Below are 19,589 nucleotides of genomic sequence, written 5' to 3' on the forward strand. Positions count from 1 at the left end.
GGGCTCCTAACTCGGGGTTGTGAATTCCACTTGGCAGCAGGTCATCTAAAAGTTAGGTGCTGTAATGCTCAGCCTAAGCTGCGCCTTAAGAATCCCACCCCTTGTAATAGAGCATTGGACACTGCTGCTACCACAAACATTGCTCCCTGAGGAGTTGGCTGAGGCTTATGAGAGTAATTTAGCATCTCTTAGGGGTTAGAAATCTGAACTTTGATTCCTTCATATTGCAGACACTAGACCCCTATGCATTGTTAGCACTGCGTGTACATTGACATTTATTAATTTTTGTCCTTGAATAGGGATTAAGAGTTATGTTTGTTACAGTTTTTATTCATGGATTCCAAGACTTCTTAAAATTTGTTTAAAAAAAAAAAAAATTGTATTTAGGAACTTACATGGGAAAGAGAACAGATGGTTGCATGAGTAGGTAAACTGTAGGAACTGTGAGTGTGAAGAGAACAGCTCAGAATACTGCATAGAAAGCTATTAAGTTTTCATCCAACTCCTATTAAAATCAGACACACAACTTCCACTGGCTTTAATGTGAGCTGAATTGGGCCACTGGAGAACATAAAATCAGCGGGAACTTGTGCTAAAGTGCATGGATTTGCTTTTGAAGTCACAAAAAAGTAGAGCAGGGAAATGCAGGACAACCAGCTAATTCTACAGAGATGACAAGCAAGTCCAAAAACAATTTTGAGGAAATATTTAATTCCTCTGAAAGGAAAAACAACCCAGGAGTCCCTCCCCCAAACTTTTAAAGAAACACTGAAGTCAGATTCTACAAAAATAGTTTGGTTGCTACAAACTCTTTTTAGTACTTTTTTTAATTTTGTGTATATACAAAAAAAATCACAAACCAAAAATTTGGCAGCAAGAATAGAAATGGGTGGTGATGTAAAATCTGATTTTTCAGAGGTTTTTCATTTTTGTGATTTAGTGTTGCCACCATGACACCAGTGTAATTCTGAAAAATGACCCTGATAAACCATCAGTCCAAATGTAAAGTACTATGTAAAGTAAACTCCAAAGTAATCTTTTTTTGAAATATAACATTGCAGAGCCACCTCAATGGCAAACAGAACTCACCAAAGAAGAGCTGGTCCAGAAGCTAAACACAACAACAAAAAGTGCTGATCATTTGAATGGATTGCTTCATGAATCGGAAGCAACCAATGCAATATTAATGGAACAAATTAAGGTTAGTAGTCATGCACTCACTGACATTTTAGATATGGCTCTTTAGGGGGCGTTGTTTGTTTGTTTTGTTTACTGTATGTATGTATGTGTTCCAAAGCAAATCCTTTTGTACCTTAATACCAAATTAGTTGTTTCACAGAACTTATTATTCAAACTGGAATGTTTGCAATTTGGTGAGATGCAAAATTTAACTACCTATAATTTTTTTCAAATTCCACATACTGTATGTACATAACATTGACAAAATACACCCAGTACACCTCTACCCCAATATAACACGACCCGATATAACATGAATTCGGATATAACACAGTAAAGCAGTGCTCGGGGAGTCAGGGGGTGGGGGGACAGGGATACGCATTCCTGCGGATCAAAGCAAGTTTGCTATAACGCGGTTTCACCTATAACGCAGTAAGATTTTTTTGGCTCCCGGAGACAGCGTTATATCGGGCTAGAGGTGTACTTGGTAAGATAAAAGTCAGTTCTCACATGCAAAAAAAGATGACATTTCTTCTCAGAAAAAGCACAATAGTTTAAGTTAAATTATTCTTGCCATGTAACTAATTTTCCTTCTCCCCCCCCCAACCCCCCACCTTTACTCAATGGATGTAAATGTAGGTTGAGCTTAAGATTCCTTGGATGCTCGAATACTGAGCTGATATAGCATCAGATGACTGTTACTTATCTAATTTTATTTTAGAAGCTACTCAATTTGATCAGTATTGGTGGATTCAAAGGTGCTGTTTTCAAAGATTGTGTTTTACCTCTTTAGTTAATAAAGCCAATTTGCATTTTCTACAACTGAAGGTAACAGCTTTTTGAAGCCAGTCTTCAAAACAGCATTCTTGTGAGGTGCACAGTCTATTAATATCAAAATTTGGGTGTGTACTGCTTGTTTTGCTATATAAATATTTCCTAATTAGATGAGTGAATAGTTTGCCAAAACATAACCCAAGTACCATATCTACTCAACCCTTTGAATTTTACTCCTGATCACCAGAATTGCAGTGTCTGTACCTTGTTCCCCCATACTTTCTTTAAAAGTAATTTAGTTGTATAACTAATATTGCAAAAATTATCCAAAAAGATGTTTAAGATTATAAATAGGTTAAATGAATTCTGAAACAATAATGTTATCTGGAGGCCAGCTGTACATTCAGGCCTCATGGAATCTTTGCCCAGAACACAACTTATGTAAACTACTGAACACTTTCAATACCTTATTGCATGTCTAATATACATGTGCTGTGTTCCCAGATTAGTTTGTATTCAGTCGTTCATTTTATAAAGATCAATAAGAAAATGTAATATTTAATGGTTTCTTTCTGCCTGCAGCTTCTTAAGAGTGAAGTAAGACGACTGGAAAGGAACCAAGAGCGAGAGAAGTCTGTTGCTAATCTGGAATACTTGAAAAATGTTCTGCTGCAATTTATATTTCTGAAGTCAGGCAGTGAAAGAGAGAGGCTTCTTCCAGTAATGGATACCATGTTGCAGCTCAGCCCTGAAGAGAAGGGAAAACTTGTTGCAATTGCCCACGGTATGAGAGGTACTTCTGTATTATCAAAAAGCTGCAGAAACAGAATATGAAAGTAGAAAAGAAAAATGAAACCTGGTGTGACTTCCTTCTGTGCAGATCTTCCAGAACAATAAAGATCAAGAAAATGGTGTAAACAGACAGGGAATAGAACTATTCTGGTCATTTAGGAGGGAGTTAAGATATTCATAACTGTAATAAAACAAGACTTAGCCAAAAGTTAAAAATAAAATTATCTGACGTAAAAATACAACCTTTAAGAAACAGTTAGATATAACTTCCTTTCTTGTTAAACCTCATAGCAGACATAGTTACTTTTCTGAAGATCTCATTCAAAGTGATATGGGGAAAAAAGGTACTGTGAAGTAGCTCCCGTGGCAGATGCTCTCCCAAGAAACTAGAAGTTATAGTCTAATTTTAATTAATAAAGGCCATATTATAAAACTAACTTTTTAGTGGCTAATGTCTCCTTCTGAAAATACTCTCCAACAAATATCCCATAAGTACAAGGATCTAGGAAAATTCAGGCCTCTGCAAGAATTTTGTAAGTAGACCGCTCCCTCTTATGGTAAGTGTTAAGAGTACTTGTCAAACATAATTCACTCTACAATTTGCAATAGGCTTTTTGTATTATCCCATTCAAAACATTTTTATTGGGTATTTATTGTCATTTTTCCTATTTAGGGAAATTGTAATTAGTTAAACATTTTCGATTGTCAGCTGCAGGTTGTGCACTTTCCAGATCATTTTTTAAATAAGGAATAAGTCAGTTACTCCTGAACATAAAGTAAGGAGAAGTGAGCATGACAGTGAAATGTGTAGAGACACTAATGCACTAAGTGGGAGGATTTATAATTGGAATGGCAAGGCAGAAAAGGTTCCTAGCATTGAATACTGCTGTTCTGGCAGTCCCTAGGGAATAGAGCTTACCATTAACATGGGATCTTCAAGGTGAAGTCAATAAAGGAGATGAAACAGGCCTTTCATCTCTTTGCCAAATATAGACATGCTTCCTGAAATACTCTAACCCAGTGGTCACCAACCCGTAGATCGCGATTGACTGGTCGATCTTGGAGCCTCGGCCAGTTGATCGCGATCTCCGGCTGCTAAAAGTCCAGCGATGTAGCGGGGCTAGGCGGGCTCCCTGCCTGCACCGGCCTCACTCCCAGAAGCAGCCAGCATGCCCCCACGACCTCTGGAGCAGGGCAGGGGTCTTCGTGCACTGCTCCTGCCTGCAAGCACTGCCCCCGCAGCACCCATTGGCCGGGAATGGGGAACTGCAGCCAATGGGAGCTGTGGGGGCAGTGCCTGCAGAGACTGGCAGCGCACAGAGCCACATGACCCCACCCTCTTCTCCCCCAGGGGCTGCAGGGGCATGCTGGCCGTTTCCGGGAGCGGGGTGGGGCTGGGACAGGCAGGGAGCCTGCCTTAGCCTTGCCGCTCTGCTGACCGGAAGCAGCCTGAAGAAACTGCAGCCTGGCGGGAACCTGCAACCCAGCCCTGAGCCCTCTCCCGGAGCCAGCACCCCAAATCCCTGCCCCAGCCCTGAGCCTCCTCCCAGATCTAGCATCCTGTATCCCCTCCTGCACCCAAACTTTCTCCCAGAGCCCGTACCCCCTCCTGCACCCCAACACACTGCCCCAGCCCAGAGCCCCCTCCTGCACCCAAATTCCCTGCCAGAGCTTGCACCTCTCACCCACTCTTGCATCCCCTACCCCAGGCTCAGCCCGGAGCCCCCTCCCATATTCCAAACCCCTCGGCTCCAGCCCAGAGTCCGCTGAAAGTGAGTGAGGGTCGGGGAGAGCGAGTGACTGAGGGAAGGGGGGATGGAGTGAACAGAGTTGGGCCTCAGGGAAGGGGCAGGGTAGGTCCTGGGTTGCACTTAAATTCAAAAAGTGATCTTGTGTGTAAAAAGGTTGGAGACCAGTACTCTAAACAAAGTGTACACTGGACAGTGGTGTTTCATGATGACAAAATCTGTCAATGTGGTATCAGTTTTCCAGAGTGTATTTTAAAAGATATCTCTTCAAAAAAGATAACTGGCGAACATAAGGATGGGATTTGAATGTAGGAAAACTGATAGCAGTAAATTTTTTGTGTCTTTCCTGAATAAGACTGCATCATTCAGTTCACTTGTGCATAGTTGTTGTTCAGTGCTGGTGAAGATTATAAGCATATTTTTCCTCCCTTCAGGTGAGGAAGAAAGTGCATCACGGCCTTCTGGCTGGGCTTCGTACCTTCACAGTTGGTCAGGACTTCGATGAGACAATGGAAATCTTTTTAGACATTTACATTCCACAATTGCACTAATAGAGAAATTTTACTATAGAAGAATGAACCTTACATGTGTAGCATTGACAGTTTTATTTTTCTGATTTTGCAAATTACCTTAAGCAATGCATCTTAGCCTAAAAATGGGAATAGAGGGTTTCTAAAGAATGTGCTCTATTACTTTCCGTCTCCAGGTTCTGACTGCACCAAACTATTTTATTGTTTCTTGTAAACATTTTTAGATTAAGCAAGTTGGTATTCAGGAGTAAAATGAAAGGAGTGAAAAGTTTCTGATTACTTGAGAACATTATTTGGCAAACTGGTCACATATTTTATTTTTATTTAAAATGTCACATAATTTAATAGCTAGAACAATAGGTAAAAATTCTTAATAAAGTACTTCAAAAATACATTTTCAGGATGCTATTTTCACTCAATGTATTTGAAGAAAACAAATAATTTTGTATTATAATAAATCTATTGTCCATATATTATAATGTCAAAGTCAAATAAAACTGTTTCCACTGCATGATGATCTTTATAAAATATTGCATGGCTCTTAAGAGAATTTGGAGACACATGGCATTTTCTGTTTTGACTTTGGCTAAATTCTCAGTAAACTTTGCATCAAAAACAGATTCAGAATATAAGGCCTAGGGCCAAATAGATTAGTGACCCCTAAAAGTTGTCCTGTGTTTAGGATATTAATACGTTGGATGGATATTCAAGGCCTAACATTGGATCAGAGGCTAGAGAGCGTTCAGGGAAGGCCCAGGACAGACGTTTTCAAGAATCTGGCACATGTGGGCTGAAATTCTAGGAGAGAGGGCTTAAACTAAGGTATCTTTGTCTGAGGTTGGAATCTGCATAGGCAACTTGAGGGATGAGTAACAAAGACTAGGCAAGAAGCTGTAAGCAGGCACTTACACTATCATGCTAGACTGAAATAAAGGGACTTCGTTATAAAGAATGACGGTAGGAACAAGGAAGGAAGGAAGGGTCTGAATTTGCTGACGTTTACACATCCTAAATAAAACTGCCAGGAAAGAAGGAAGTGTGTTTTCTTGGACAACTTTTATAGCAGATGCAGTTTGCAGGCATTCTAATGTAAAGAAATTACTCACTTCTTTCTCTTTTCACTCCTCCCTCTGTCTCTGCCTTTTGGTCAAGTGGTTTGTGCTTCATTTTATTTCTGCTACTTCATGGCTTTTCTGGAAACAGCACTTCCATCTGTAAGAATAAGTATAATTCTATTGTAAACAGTGCGCTCATTTTCCCCCCCCCCCCAGCTTCTATGTTTTGTTTTTTACTTTTTTCCTCCTAACCCATGCTGTCTTTTTCCACTACATATTCCAGTTCTGTTCCCTTAATTACTCCATTACTTGTGTGTACATTTATTATATATACATATGCATTCTTCTCACCTACTATCCAAGACTTTTTCAGGCATTTGTCTCCTCTTCTCCAATATGCTCTTATTCAGTCCTAAAACTACACTTCTGAACACAGAGGAGAGGGAAGATGCACACTTAGACCCACCAGCACATCTTTCTCCACTACAGATACTGCTGCCAGACCACACTTTACAAAACTAATCAGCAAGACCAGGGTTAGGGAAAAGCAGTCCTGAGATTCTGGTGTCCACTCCCTGAATAACATAGTATTAATCAGGACTGTGGTTAATTTGGCCGCAAGAACAGCAGTAGAGATTATCTTGCTATGAGAACAGAATGTCTATAATGAGTAGTTATTGATATGAAAGTGACTATATGTAAATGACTTCTTAGTCATCTCTACTTCCTGTGACTTACTATATTGAGGGGGAAAAACATTTTTTTTTAATTGCTATTTGCTGTTAGCACTGCAAAGCCAACATAGTTACTATAGAGTAAATCCTTTTTGGCACAAATCAATTACCAACGCACTTCTTAAATTCTACTTGCAGAATTGTCCTGGGTCATAGATGAGTCAGAAAGCATCCAGTTTGACTTTCCTATCTAGGATTGCAGGCCTCACAATTAGAAAGACATCTTTTGAACAATTGAAGATGCCACTGTGGTGTTCTTACAGTCATTTTTGGACTATAAGCACCCCTTCCGCATCATTGATTTGTTCTAAATCACTAGATGTTAATCCTAATTTTTCTTTTTCACAGTCAGCTGTGATTAGTCTAATTAAAACAATGCCAGGACAAAGTTGGTGGTAAAAGATTTCAGTTCATAATATTTCACTCATATGCTTACATTTTTAAATCACAGCAGGAAAATGTCTGCACTGTTTCTTATGTTGATTTCAAAACTAGTTCAACTGAACATTTGCTGCTGTCATGATTCTTTTCTCCTTCAGTCTTTTGTGCACAATATCTACTCAACTGTCTTTGTTATAGAGAGGCTGTGACAAGTGAATTTTTCTCTTTTAAAATGTGTATTTCAAATCCTAAGATTTTTTTATTTAACTTTGCAAACTGTGAATAACATTTTATGCTGCTTGCATACTTTAACATGGACTGTATTAAATAGCAATGGCTTTTTGATTTGTTTTCAGACTTTTGACTTGTATATCCACTGTGTTAGTGAAACTCAAATATTGTGCTCCTGAATGTAATATACACTTCTTGCATATGCTTCTGCTACAAAGGAACATTACTGAGGCCTTGAAAGAGTGTTGTCGAGAATATTTTAATTATTACAACTAAACATATTTGTATAATGTGTGTGATACAATTGTCAGTGCTTTCAAAACAGAACAAATATCTTTCCAGGCTGTGGACGAAACTTCAGCTGTAAGTAAGTGCCTGGGTTTTTAAATACATAGTTACAGTAAACAGGATAGACAGGACATGTGGACTGGAAGCAGAATTATTTTGAATGGTAAATATATATTTCATTAACTTCCATTTTAGTCTGCTAATAAAGCACCCTAGTTGTGACTCAAATTCCAAAAGGCAATTTAAATTGAAAATTAAAGCTGGCACTTTGCTCACCTTGACACTGTGCTGCTCATTTTTAAAGAGTATATGTTGGCCTCACTTTGAGTCTTTGTTCTGTTTACTATTTTGCAGTACCATATTATCCTGAGTTGTTTACAGACTTGTAAGAAGACATGACCCCTGCCCCACGGAGTTTACATACTTAGGGCCAAATTAGGGGCTCCCTAGCATTAGGAGGAAGAGGGTGTGAGGAGTAAGATGACATAACCCTACTTTCCACCCTTGGCCACAGTTTGATTACAGATGCTGGGGACTTCAAAAGAGCCTGTCTGTTCTGAAGCTAGTGCTAGGAACTGCAGAGGGAGAGTGTTTGGTTAGGGCCATGGCCCCACCCCCTGCATATCTGTTGGACTGTAGTTCAGCAACTGCTACCTACACTTGCACAAGTCTGCAGCCCACTCCCTTTTATTGCCTTACAAAGGTGTTGTTCCTGCAGGTGCCACCATTTGGCTTGTGCTTCTCTTTTCACCTGCAGAGGCACAGCTGTCCAGAGAGCCAGTCACATTGAATACTTTTTTAAAATTCACTATTAAAACCTCTTTCTGAGGAGCATGCTTTAAAACATATCCTGATTTCTTTTGTAAAGAAATGAAACACACACACTTAAAGTGTAACTGCTCCTTTGTTTATTCACAAGGAAATTTTGAGTGGTCCTGAAGGCAACACCACTGAGCATGCTCAGGTCCATCCTTTCTCTCCCTTTTCCTTTCTCTCCGCACATCTACCTCCCAACCTTTTTGTACTAGCTCTGCTGCTGCTATGACCATTAATCACCTTTTTGCAGAGCCTGGGAAAGGCGGGCAGCATCCGCAAAACAGTGAAACTGGGTGTACACGTTGTCGGAGGTGCAAAGTGAACAAATGGAAGAGAACTTCTCTTTCTGTTGTAGTAATCGTAGGGGTTACTTGTAACAAAAGTAGATAAAAATGTTTGTTGGAAATGTGACTTTAATTGATGGTCTCCTAATGTTCTGTTGTACATTTTGATAAAATGCATATTCACCTGAGTGTGTGCCTTTGTTCTGAATGCCTATTTTCTTTGATAAATTGAGTAAATGTTATTCAGGTACTTCCTGTTATGGATTTGTCCTGCAGTACAAAAGTAAAAGGGTTTATGATGGTAAAAAGTTGTATTATGTGAGTTATGGGTTTACTATAGAAATACTGGCACAATCCTGACTTGGGGATAGCATCACCATGTTGAAAATGAATGTGAAAATGTGTGTGGGGAGAAACATACTTTTAGAAATGTAATGTAAAATAACTGTCTTAGTATATCATATTAGGAAAAAATATAAATGAACTTTAAAAAAGATTCCTGCTTTCATTATTTTGTCTGGCATATGCTACTAGACAGAAAATGGCTGACATGTAGTAGCTGAGACTGATTAAAAAATGCCGAATGTGTGGTGTTAGGGATGGGGGAGCTGCTTCAGAGATTCTCTGGTTTAATTTACACACCAGCCACTCTAACCTGAAACTAACACTTTCACAAGATTGGACTCTTCATACAAATAGCATCCAATTTCTTATGTCCAAGAATCATTTAAACTCAAACATATGTGCCTCTTGTCCAATTCCCCCAGTCTGTTTTCCTTAGATAAATATATACAGTGACTGTGAACTCATCCTGGTAAGAGAGGAAGGGTGAGGGAATAAAACTGAAGGATCCATCTCTGTTGTTCCTTTGCTAATTAAATCTGCTTTGGCCTTGATCATCTTCTTTGTTGTGAATCAAGTTTTTGGGAAGCTTGTTGTGAAAATGCAGGAGAGAAGAAAGAAATGTGCCAGTAGGAACCACCAGCTTGAAATTTCAGACCACATCCTCGTAATTTTGGCAAGAATATTCTGAATCTGAGTGTCAGGTTTTGCGTCTAAATCAATTCTCATTTATTCTGGAAGCCCACGCCCAAGCTCTTGAAAATCTAGGAAAGACTGAAGGTATGTCTGCACACCAGAGACTATACTAGCATGGCTATGCTGGCATAACCCCATAGGGTAGCTCCAGTCTAAACTGACAGAAAGGGGTTTTTCCATCTGTGTAGGAATACCAAATCCCCGAAGTAAGCATTCTTCAGTCAACATAGCTGTGCCTACACTGAGGGCTATGTCAGCATAGCAATGTTGGTCAGGGGTGTGGTTTTTCACACCCTGACTGAGGTAACTATTCCAATATAAATTTCACGTGTAGAACAAGTTTAAGGTTTGTGTGTTTTAAGATTAAACATAAAGATGCTTCCATTATGGTAACACAGATTTTTCCCTAAACGAAAAGATGCAAAATCATAGCTAACTAGTAACATAATGGACTAGAATAAATATGATTCTCCATTGCCTTGTACCTTGCATACTCATTCATACCTGTGTACAAGAATGAGTGTAAAAATGCAACCATTCTAAGTGGAGGTTTCTGATATGCTGCTGTTTACATCCACCTTGCACTTTGGAATGGACTAGTACTAGAAAACAAAATTCATAGAAAATAAAGTCCTGTCTTTCGCCCCCACGAAAATAAAAAAAAATGCAGTTTCATTGCCATTCTCCTTTAGCCTTTGCATTGTCCAAGCCCCAGCAATTTACATATCTAAAAGTATCATTTTGATTTTCAGCATCTAATATCCCAGATAGAGTAGTCTAGTTACTTTGAAGGCCTCCCATGATAGCAGTGGTCTGTTTGTTTTTTTAGAACCTGTTAGACCTTATATCCACAGCTGACGAATATTTTCATTGATTTATGCTCTGTCTCTACTAGGCTAGAAACCAAGTAAAGGTAAGGTACTTAATTAAAACTGTTAAACACTGTCCTATCTACCTCATTGCAAACAGTGTTTGGCCCCACTATCCATACTGTTATGATCCCCCCTGAGCCTTGGCCAAGTGCTTCTCCAGTGAAGGTCTCTATTCTGGTAGGTAAATTTCAATTCTTGTCTTTAATTCAGACCAAGAAAAAAGATACATAATATCTTCTGATATTACAGCTTTCCAACTCTTCAGTATTGGAGATAATCTTAAAATCCAGCCATTAGTTAAACTGTCCTCTACTTATTTCAAGTCATATAAGAAGTATTTAAATTTATTAGGAAAATGTCTCGGGTGAAAATGTACTGATATGAAAAACTTGCAATTAAGGTTCCCAAAGACTAGTATATTTAAATGGTAACAGCTTCTGGGTGGAGCGTAAGATCTATTTTTACCTTAACCCTAAATGTTTTGGAATGGAGTGGGTGTACCTGACAGACCGCTTCTTTATAATTATGATACTGCTACTGTTGTAATAAGTAGGGGCACAAGCTTAGAATTTCTGTTCCATGGGAAATTTTTAAATTGGGCGGGGGGGGGGGGGGGGTAGAGGGATCAGCATCAGACCAAAACCAGGCAATTTCAGGATTTCCCAAAATTTTCTATTTGACTTTTTTCAGAATGAAACTGACAAGCTTCCCGGAACTGCCTGGTGTTCCAGTTGCCCACGTGGCGGGCTACCAAGAAACCAGGAGCCCAGTTGCCCAAGCTTGAGCCAGGGTTGCCTAGCTCCTGGCTCTATGGGAGGTAACCTAGAAGCCCTGAGAGCGCTGGGTCTGTAGTGGGCAAACTGGCAGGAAACCAGGTCTGGCTTCTATTGGAAGATTTGACAAAAACAAGAAGTTTGCACAAAATGTTTCCTTTGATAAATCAGCATTTTCCAATGGAAAAACATTCAATTGAAAAATTTCTGACTAGTTCTACTCAAGCTAGCAACTTTCTGAGGTGGATCCTACATTGGAACTCCCTTCCCAGTTTGGTTCAGCAGAGCCTGGATTGGTGACCTTACAGCACTCTGCGAAGCTCATCTATTCTGTTGGGAGGGTTAGGAATTTGGGATGGTTGAAAGAGGTGGTTATTTTATGTTGTGTGGAGTACATGAATGCTCTACTGGGAGAAATGGGAGTAGTTTTAAAAAGATTTGTAAGTATGTACTAAATTTTATGTACCCTTTTTTTTTAATATTTTTGTATGTCTTAATGAATAGGCACTTAAAATACATGCCCTATATTTTCAAAATAATATCACTGGCGCAATAAGTTTTCACATTAGAATTCAGGAAGTTGACTGTATTGTATGTAAATGTAGAGTACATGCTCAGATAACAAAAAGATGTTAGATTAACTAACATCTTTGACTAAAAGTCACTAAGCCAATGTTAAAAGTACTTGTTTCACTGTTGTTTCAGATTTTTGCTATCACAGCTGGAAACAATATAAATACACATCCAATTACTGACCTACTCACAGAACTGCTATTCTGTTGGTAAATGCTGGATTTTTGTTTTATTATACCAGTTTTTCAGAATTGGAGACTAATGTACTGAACCGTATCCCTTATGGTCTTGCTGCACTATCCCCTTTTGTTTTCCAAGAAAACTGAAATCTAATACATTAGGCATGTCTCAGGATCAGATGGAAACTTGGCATTGAACCAAAGAGGAAGTCAAACTGATCAGTAACATAAGTCTGTCAATATACTTAATGTAATCATGCCCTATTTTTAAGCTGTAAAGGAAGATAAAGCTTTGTTCTCTACAAATGGTTTTGTAAAAACTAAGTACAGCAGAAACAGTGGTTGGACTGAATAGATCCATGTGTTTCTACACATGAATTATGAAAGATTATAGATACTGAGTGGAAATAATACAATGGACAGCCCAACCCATGTGTTAACTGCTGATTCATTAGAAGTTTTACTAGGAATTTTTAGTTGGATATCCTGTATCCAAAAATTTCCCATGCTGAAAGTTTTAAAATGCTATTTAAGACATCCAAAAATAAAATGTACTTAATGCTGCAGTACTAGTACTTCCTCCTACTCTGTATTTAAGTTTACGGCTTAGAGTATAAAATAAACCCTTTTTATCTTAATATAATCCATGCAATATAATCTGCAACTCAGCATGTAACTCCTGTGCTAACAGGCACTCAAAATCAATAACAAAGCATGAATACAAATAGCATCTGCAGTTCCATAAAGGTCTGAGAAGTAGCAAAAGTTAAATGCTACAGTCTAACAATGTGCCCTGAAGGTTGTAGACACTGGCAATCTCTCAAGGGCAGCAACTTCCAATGGCTGGAACCCTCAGCTAAGAAAGCCCTTCAGTGCACCCCCAGGGACTTTTAGCCTGGGAACTGACAGCAAGAGCTTCACTGTGCCAGTTAAGACAGTGGAGAGTATAAAGGGATATGTGATTGTCAGATAACTGGATCCCAACTTATTCAGGGCTTTTGTAACAGGGTGGCCTGCTCCTTAAGGGCCAGGCACCATGAGGTTAGCTAGCACTGTTCAGTTCCCCCACTTGTGCCATAATTAGCTGCCTGCCAGTCTAAGGGACAGGACTAATTAGAGTCAGGTGACAGCCTGTTAAGTACCAGGACCTGACAAAAAGGCAGAGAAGCTCAGTTTGGGGAAGGAATCGCAGGGAGCAGCAAGTTGGGTACCTGTGGAAGGCCCTGAAGTAGGGTCTGGAAGGACTCCAGGGAGCAGCCTGGATGGTCAGGCCTCTATCCCACATTAGAGGGACATAAAGGGAAGCTGGAAGGAAGGCCAAAGAGGAGCCCAAAGTGGGGTGGAAGTGCTTTTGGTTTTCTGCAGTTGCAGAAAAGGACACTTGTTATCCCAGAATGGGTTAAGTTTTAGTTATTGACTTGGCTGGAAAGCTACGGTATGGCACCAACTCCTACTTGTATGGGGAAGGCTGAGGGACCCACTATGGAGGAGGAAACTGAGGTAGAGAGCACCTGCAGTGCCATGTGCAGCCAGCAGAGTGTGCAAAGGGGCAGACATGCATATGACAATGTGGTACAGGAAGTGGGATCATGAGACTCCCCCACCTCTCTAATCAAGGAGGGATTAGGGGACAGAAGTATAGATGCCTTCTTTGACTGAGGAACATCCACCTTCCCAGGCTGGTGTACCCCTCCTAACAAAAGGGAAAAGAGTGGAAGACATGCAACACCTGCTAGCAGTGCAGCAAAGGTAGATGCTGGCAATCCTCTGGTAGATTTTGGAGGACTGACATAAGCTGCAGTGCAGGAAGTACCCCACTACTTTTCAGGAAGAAATGCCCTGGTGTGCTTTTGGTGTGGAAAGGTGGGGCACAGAAGGGTTTGACCCTTGAAAAGGGGAGAGGGCAAGTCCCTAAAGGTAGGATTTTTTTTATGTGGGAAGATAGGACATATTAAAAGTTTCTGTCCCATGAAGAACTTGAACTTTGGGTAGAAAGACATAGCAAGGAAGCAGTCAGAAGGCAGATAATTGTATTTTTCACCCGCTTGGTTTTATAGCTGTATCTACAGACAATTGTTGCTGAAACGCTCCCGCCAGCACTGCAATAATAGTTTTATCACTGGTGCCAGCACTTTTGGTCATCTAGGCCTGCTCAGAGCAAGTGAGCAGCCTACACTGTGATTGCCACACTACTAACCCTAGCCGTGTTGCACTGGCACTTCAACAATAGTGGGAGATTTTGAAAGAAAGATCTTTGTATACAAGGCCAAAAGCATAGCCCTAACTAAAGCTTATTTGTCATCGTCTAGCATGGAGGTGCCAAAAGCAAAAGGAGGAAGGATTTGTCAAGCGGTTAGAGTGCTAACCTAGGACTTGGGAGCCCTGTGTTGTTTCATGCTTTGTCACAGATCTTGAGCAAGTCAATTAGTCTGTTTCCTCACTTGTAAAATGGGGCTAGTAGCTCTTCCCTACATCACGATGGGGTTGTGAAGATGGGTACATTAAAGATTGTGAGACCTCAAACACTAATGGGGGCCATATAAGTATGTTATGTAAACAGTGGTTGAAATGAGTGGATACTGCATTAGAAGGAAATAGTCAAAGTCTAAATGTATATAGCACCCAAATGGGTTAATCATTTTTTGCATCTTTCAGGATATTTTTGAGGAAAATAGTTTAGTGACAGTGAATTTCACAGCTTCATTAGAGTACACATATTGTAGTGGAATATTGTCTGAGTCTATGATATTGTGTACTACCAACGAGCAGAAAAAAGACAACGGAGATTAAATCAGCACCCTGACTGAGATGGTAACCACCACCCTAGGGAGGGGCAGGTATTGGAAACCATTAACTTCCAGATTTTCTTATATCAGCGTTTGCAAAAAGTGCTTTTTTATATTTGAGCTAAATTTGTACATCTGTTGGACACAGTCGTCTCCATGATTACCAGTGCCTTCATCACTTTAACATTAGATTATTAGTGCATTATGCTTTATATGGGACAGTACTAAAGTCATGCAAAAACTGCATGTAGTGCAGAACACATCTGCCATCTTATTAAATGTTGTTTCCTTTAGGAAGCACATGATAACCAATGCACACCAGTAATCACAGATATCAGTTGATTTCCAGATAAAGTGTAAAAGGTTTTGAAGATTGGGGGGGGGGTAGGGTAGGGTAGGTGGAGGAATATGGGATCATGTAATTAATGCAAACACACAAGGGGGCTGAACTGAAGTTGCACAGGCTACCTTAATTCTTCCATTTACCAATTTTTGTATGCTTGACTTTGCAACCTTGATATTATTTTTAATATTGTGGCTTTTGTATGTGTATATATATATATATATAGAGAGAGAGAGAGAGAGAGAGAGAGAGAACACCATTCTTAACACAGATTTATGGGGTATGCTGCTATCCAACTCTGTCAGTAATTGTTCTCAGGTATTTGTTCCCTGGCAAACTGGAAAATGACTAGTTTTCCAAACTCAGCCATACAATCAATAGATTGCTGGCTTTTCATAGAATCATATAATTATATAATATCAGGGTTGGAAGGGACCTCAGGAGGTCATCTAGTCCACCCCCCTGCTCAAAGCAGGACTAATCCCCAACTAAATCATCCCAGACAGGACTTTGTCAAGCCTGACCTTAAAAACCTCTAAGGAGATTCCACCACCTCCCTAGGTAACCCGTTCCAGTGCTTCACCACCCTCCTAGCGAAAAAGGTTTTCCTAATATCCAACCTAAACCTCCCCCACTGCAACTTGAGACCATTACTCCTTGTTCTGTCATCTGGTATCACTGAGAACAGTCTAGATCCATCCTATTTGGAACCCCCTTTCAGGTTGTTGAAAGCAGCTATCAAATCCCCCCTCATTCTTCTCTTCCGCAGACTAAACAATCCCAGTTCCCTCAGCCTCTCGTCATAAGTCATGTGTTCTATCCCCTAATCATTTTTGTTGCCCTCTGCTGGACTCTCTCCAATTTTTCCACATCCTTCTTGTAGTGTGGAGCCCAAAACTGACACAGTACTCCAGATGAGGCCTCACCGATGCTGAATAGAGGGAATTATCACTTCCCTCGATCTGCTAGCAATGCCCTTACTTATACAGCCCAAAATGCCGTTAGCCTTCTTGGCAACAAGGGCACACTGTTGACTCATATCCAACTTCTTGACCACTGTAACCCCTAGTCCTTTTCTGCAGAACTGCTGCCTAGCCATTCGGTCCCTAGTCTGTAGCAGTGCATGGGATTCTTCCATCCTAAGTGCAGGACTCTGCACTTGTCCTTGTTGAACCTCATCAGATTTCTTTTGGCCCAATCCTCTAATTTGTCTTGATCCCTCAGTATCCTATCCCTACCCTCAGGGCTAGCTCCAGCTTTTTTGCCGCCCCAAGCAGCAAAGTGGGGAAAAAAAAAGAAAAAAGATAAAGCCCATCGGCGGCACTTCGGCAGCAGCTCAATCACGCCACTTAATTCTTCGGCGGCAATTTGGCGGCGGGTCCTTCGTTCCCTCTCTTCCTCTTCGGCGGCAGCTCAAAGAGGAAGAGAGGGACTGAGGGATCCGCCGCCGAAGACCCAGACATGCCGCCCCTTTCCATTGGCCACCCTAAGCACCTGCTTCCTTCGCTAGTGCCTGGAGCCGGCCCTGCCTACCCTCCAGTGTATCTACCACTTCCCCCAGTTTAGGGTCATCTGCAAACTTGCTGAGGGTGCAGTCCACGCCCTCATCTAGATCATTAATAAAGATATTGAACAAAACCAGCTCCAGGACCAACATTTGGGGCAGTCTGCTTGATACCGGCTGCCAACTAGACATGGTGACTACCTATGCAGCCTGTGCAGTAGTTTGATCTGGCCTTTGTCTGTATTGATTACTGGCTATACATTCCTACTTTGCTTCCCATCACTGAACCAGATTTTAATTAATGACAGAATTTTACCTCTGATCTCATGGTTACCGTCTTTCCCTCTTTTGAAGTATTAAGCCTATTGGAAAAACTATAGCCACAGATTGTTCTTTATTCATTCTGAATACTTTCCAACATGTATTGCAAGAAAAGCCCAACCTTCTCTTTAAAAAACCATGCTGCTTTAAAGAAATATTAGAAAGGCTTTGTTTTTCTGTTGAATTGTTGACCAGGATACTGACTGTGTCAATAATAAAGCCTTATACTCTGCCCATATTTTTTCTACATCTTGATGTCCTAGTGTTTTTCCTCCTTTGTTTTGCTCATATTGTTGGCTATTTTGATGACAGAGGAATCTCATCTGTAAATAAAGACATCTTAGTTTGGCACTGGCATTACCTTCCCCTACAAGAGGACTGGTAAATAGCATAGCTGGATTTGAAAATAAAGCTGTTAAAATAAAATTTGGCACTGGTAGAGTAGAAAGTGTTGAGATAAGCACCTAAGGAATAACCAAGTGTTGAGTCACTTTTACTTGGGGGAAAGAGAGAGAGCAGATCTGCCAGTGAAGTTACTGAGTTTCAAAGCTGCATAAATTCAGTATAGAACATATACTGGAAGAAGAATTAGAATGAAATGTTATTTTGATTTCAATGTACAGTTCTGAGAAAATAGTCCTGTTCATTCCTGGGCATTGTCTAACATAGTGGTTCTCAACCTATTTATCATTGTGGGCTGCATATGCGGCCCCCAATGTGTTACCTGGGCCGCGCGCAGCACCTCCTCTCCCTCCCGCCCCTCAAGCCTCCCCACAGACCCCTATGCCCAGCACCTCCCCCTCACATACCCCTCCACAGAGTGGGGCTGGGAACAGAGGCCTGGGCGGGGGGCTAGGCAGCAGGGATCCCAGACTCTGTGGGGCCAGGTGGCAGCCCCGGACTCCAGTTGGCCAGCTAGCAACCCCAACCCTGCCATGCTGGGCGTCCAGGCAGCTGGGAACCTGGACTCTGAAGGGCCGTGCGGCAGCCCCGGACCCCCACCACATGGGGCTGGCTAGCGACTCTGACCCCACCAGGCTACCAGGCACCTGGGAACCCGGACCCCATACAATCCGATGACCTTTAGCACACAGTTGGCCCGCAACTGTGTACTACTTGGTCCCTGAGTTGAGAACAGCTGGTCTACTGTCTACTTCATTTAACTCCTCTTGGCTTTCTTAATAAAACCATTTCCTCTGGTTGTGTTTCTCTATAGAAACATAAAATATGTGGATAATCTAATTACATGATTGTGCATTGACTACATTTCCTTTGAAAGAATTCATATGGGCATTCCAGATGTGGGTCTTGAAAACTTTACAGGAATTTGTTTCTTTGAGTAGAAAAAAACCTGTGGCCCTTCTAAAAGAGGGGAAAGGGTCTAATCATTTTTGAGTGGGTTTGGGGCACAGGCAGCCTCTGTACTTAACATCCCGTGGAAGCTGCAGGCCATCGCTGTCTCTTGGAAAAACACTCATGCGTCAGGAAAATAAACTGCAACCATTGAACCTTTACTCAAGTATGCTCTTAAATTCAGTGAGAACATGTATTAACTGAATAGCAGACTAGTGTGGCTTTTAAAAACAGCCCTCAGGAGATGATTTCAGTGGAAACTATGTCAGCTGCCAAAGTAGGGAACATGATGGCTTTCTCCCATCTTCTTCCAGGCTCATTCTCCCGTCCCTTGCACGGACCATTTAAAAGTTTGGAGAAGTTTAAGCAAAGACCAGCCCTACAACAGGCTAAAGTGGCTGCTCCTACTGCCATTTACAGCAGTGCCAAAACTCCGCTTGAGTTCGGCGCTGCCAGCTCACCGCGTGTCAGTCAAGCCTGTCTTCAAAAGGCTCCTGCGGGCGGGCTGAGCGTGGCAGGGAGGGGGACAGGAAAGAGGGTGGCAAATGCTGCTTTGCTCCAGCCCCGAGGCCAGCCAAAGTAAGGGCTGGTTCAGCGCCGCGGGAGAGGGCCCATCTCTGTCTCGCCTTCGCACAGCACCTAGCCCAATGGGCCGCTGCGAGCTGCCGCCAGCCGCTACCCCAGCGCAAGTAGCTAGCGCGCCTAAAGCCCCGGGGCCAGCCCCGCAGTGTGCGCGCCCCGCGGCCGGGGGAGGTGTCAGCGGCTCGCGGGGCCAGGGAGGCGGTGTCCGGCTGGAGCAAGGCGAGCCGCGTGTAATCCTGTACCCAGGGGACAGCAGCAGCCGCCCGTGGCCGGGCTGCAACACCCACCCCGCTGCCTAAGGCGGGAGAGCGCCCCGGCCAGCAGCAAGCCCGGCAGCGGCTCAGCTTGGCCGGGCGGGGAAAGTGGGCGGGGAAAGTGGGAGGGGGCGGGCGCCGGCCGCGCTCCCCTCCCTAGCGGCGGAGCAGCAGCGCTGCAAGCAGCTGGCCGGGACGC

General features: G+C 41.9%; 1 protein-coding gene across 1 annotated transcript in view; it reads left to right on the plus strand.

Annotated features, from left to right (window-relative positions):
* Positions 1-9,308, plus strand: part of GCC2 (GRIP and coiled-coil domain containing 2) — a 44,780-nt gene extending 35,472 nt beyond the window's left edge. The window contains exons 21-23 of the mRNA XM_034758068.1: positions 1,062-1,201; positions 2,536-2,737; positions 4,928-9,308. Of these exons, the coding sequence (XP_034613959.1) occupies positions 1,062-1,201; positions 2,536-2,737; positions 4,928-4,998 (413 nt within the window). The 3' untranslated portion in view covers positions 4,999-9,308. The remainder of the gene's footprint in view (positions 1-1,061; positions 1,202-2,535; positions 2,738-4,927) is intronic.
* The last annotated feature ends 10,281 nt before the right edge of the window (positions 9,309-19,589 follow it).

The sequence above is a fragment of the Trachemys scripta genome, chromosome 1 (genome assembly GCF_013100865.1).
Source record: "Trachemys scripta elegans isolate TJP31775 chromosome 1, CAS_Tse_1.0, whole genome shotgun sequence".
Lineage (NCBI taxonomy): Eukaryota > Metazoa > Chordata > Testudines > Emydidae > Trachemys > Trachemys scripta.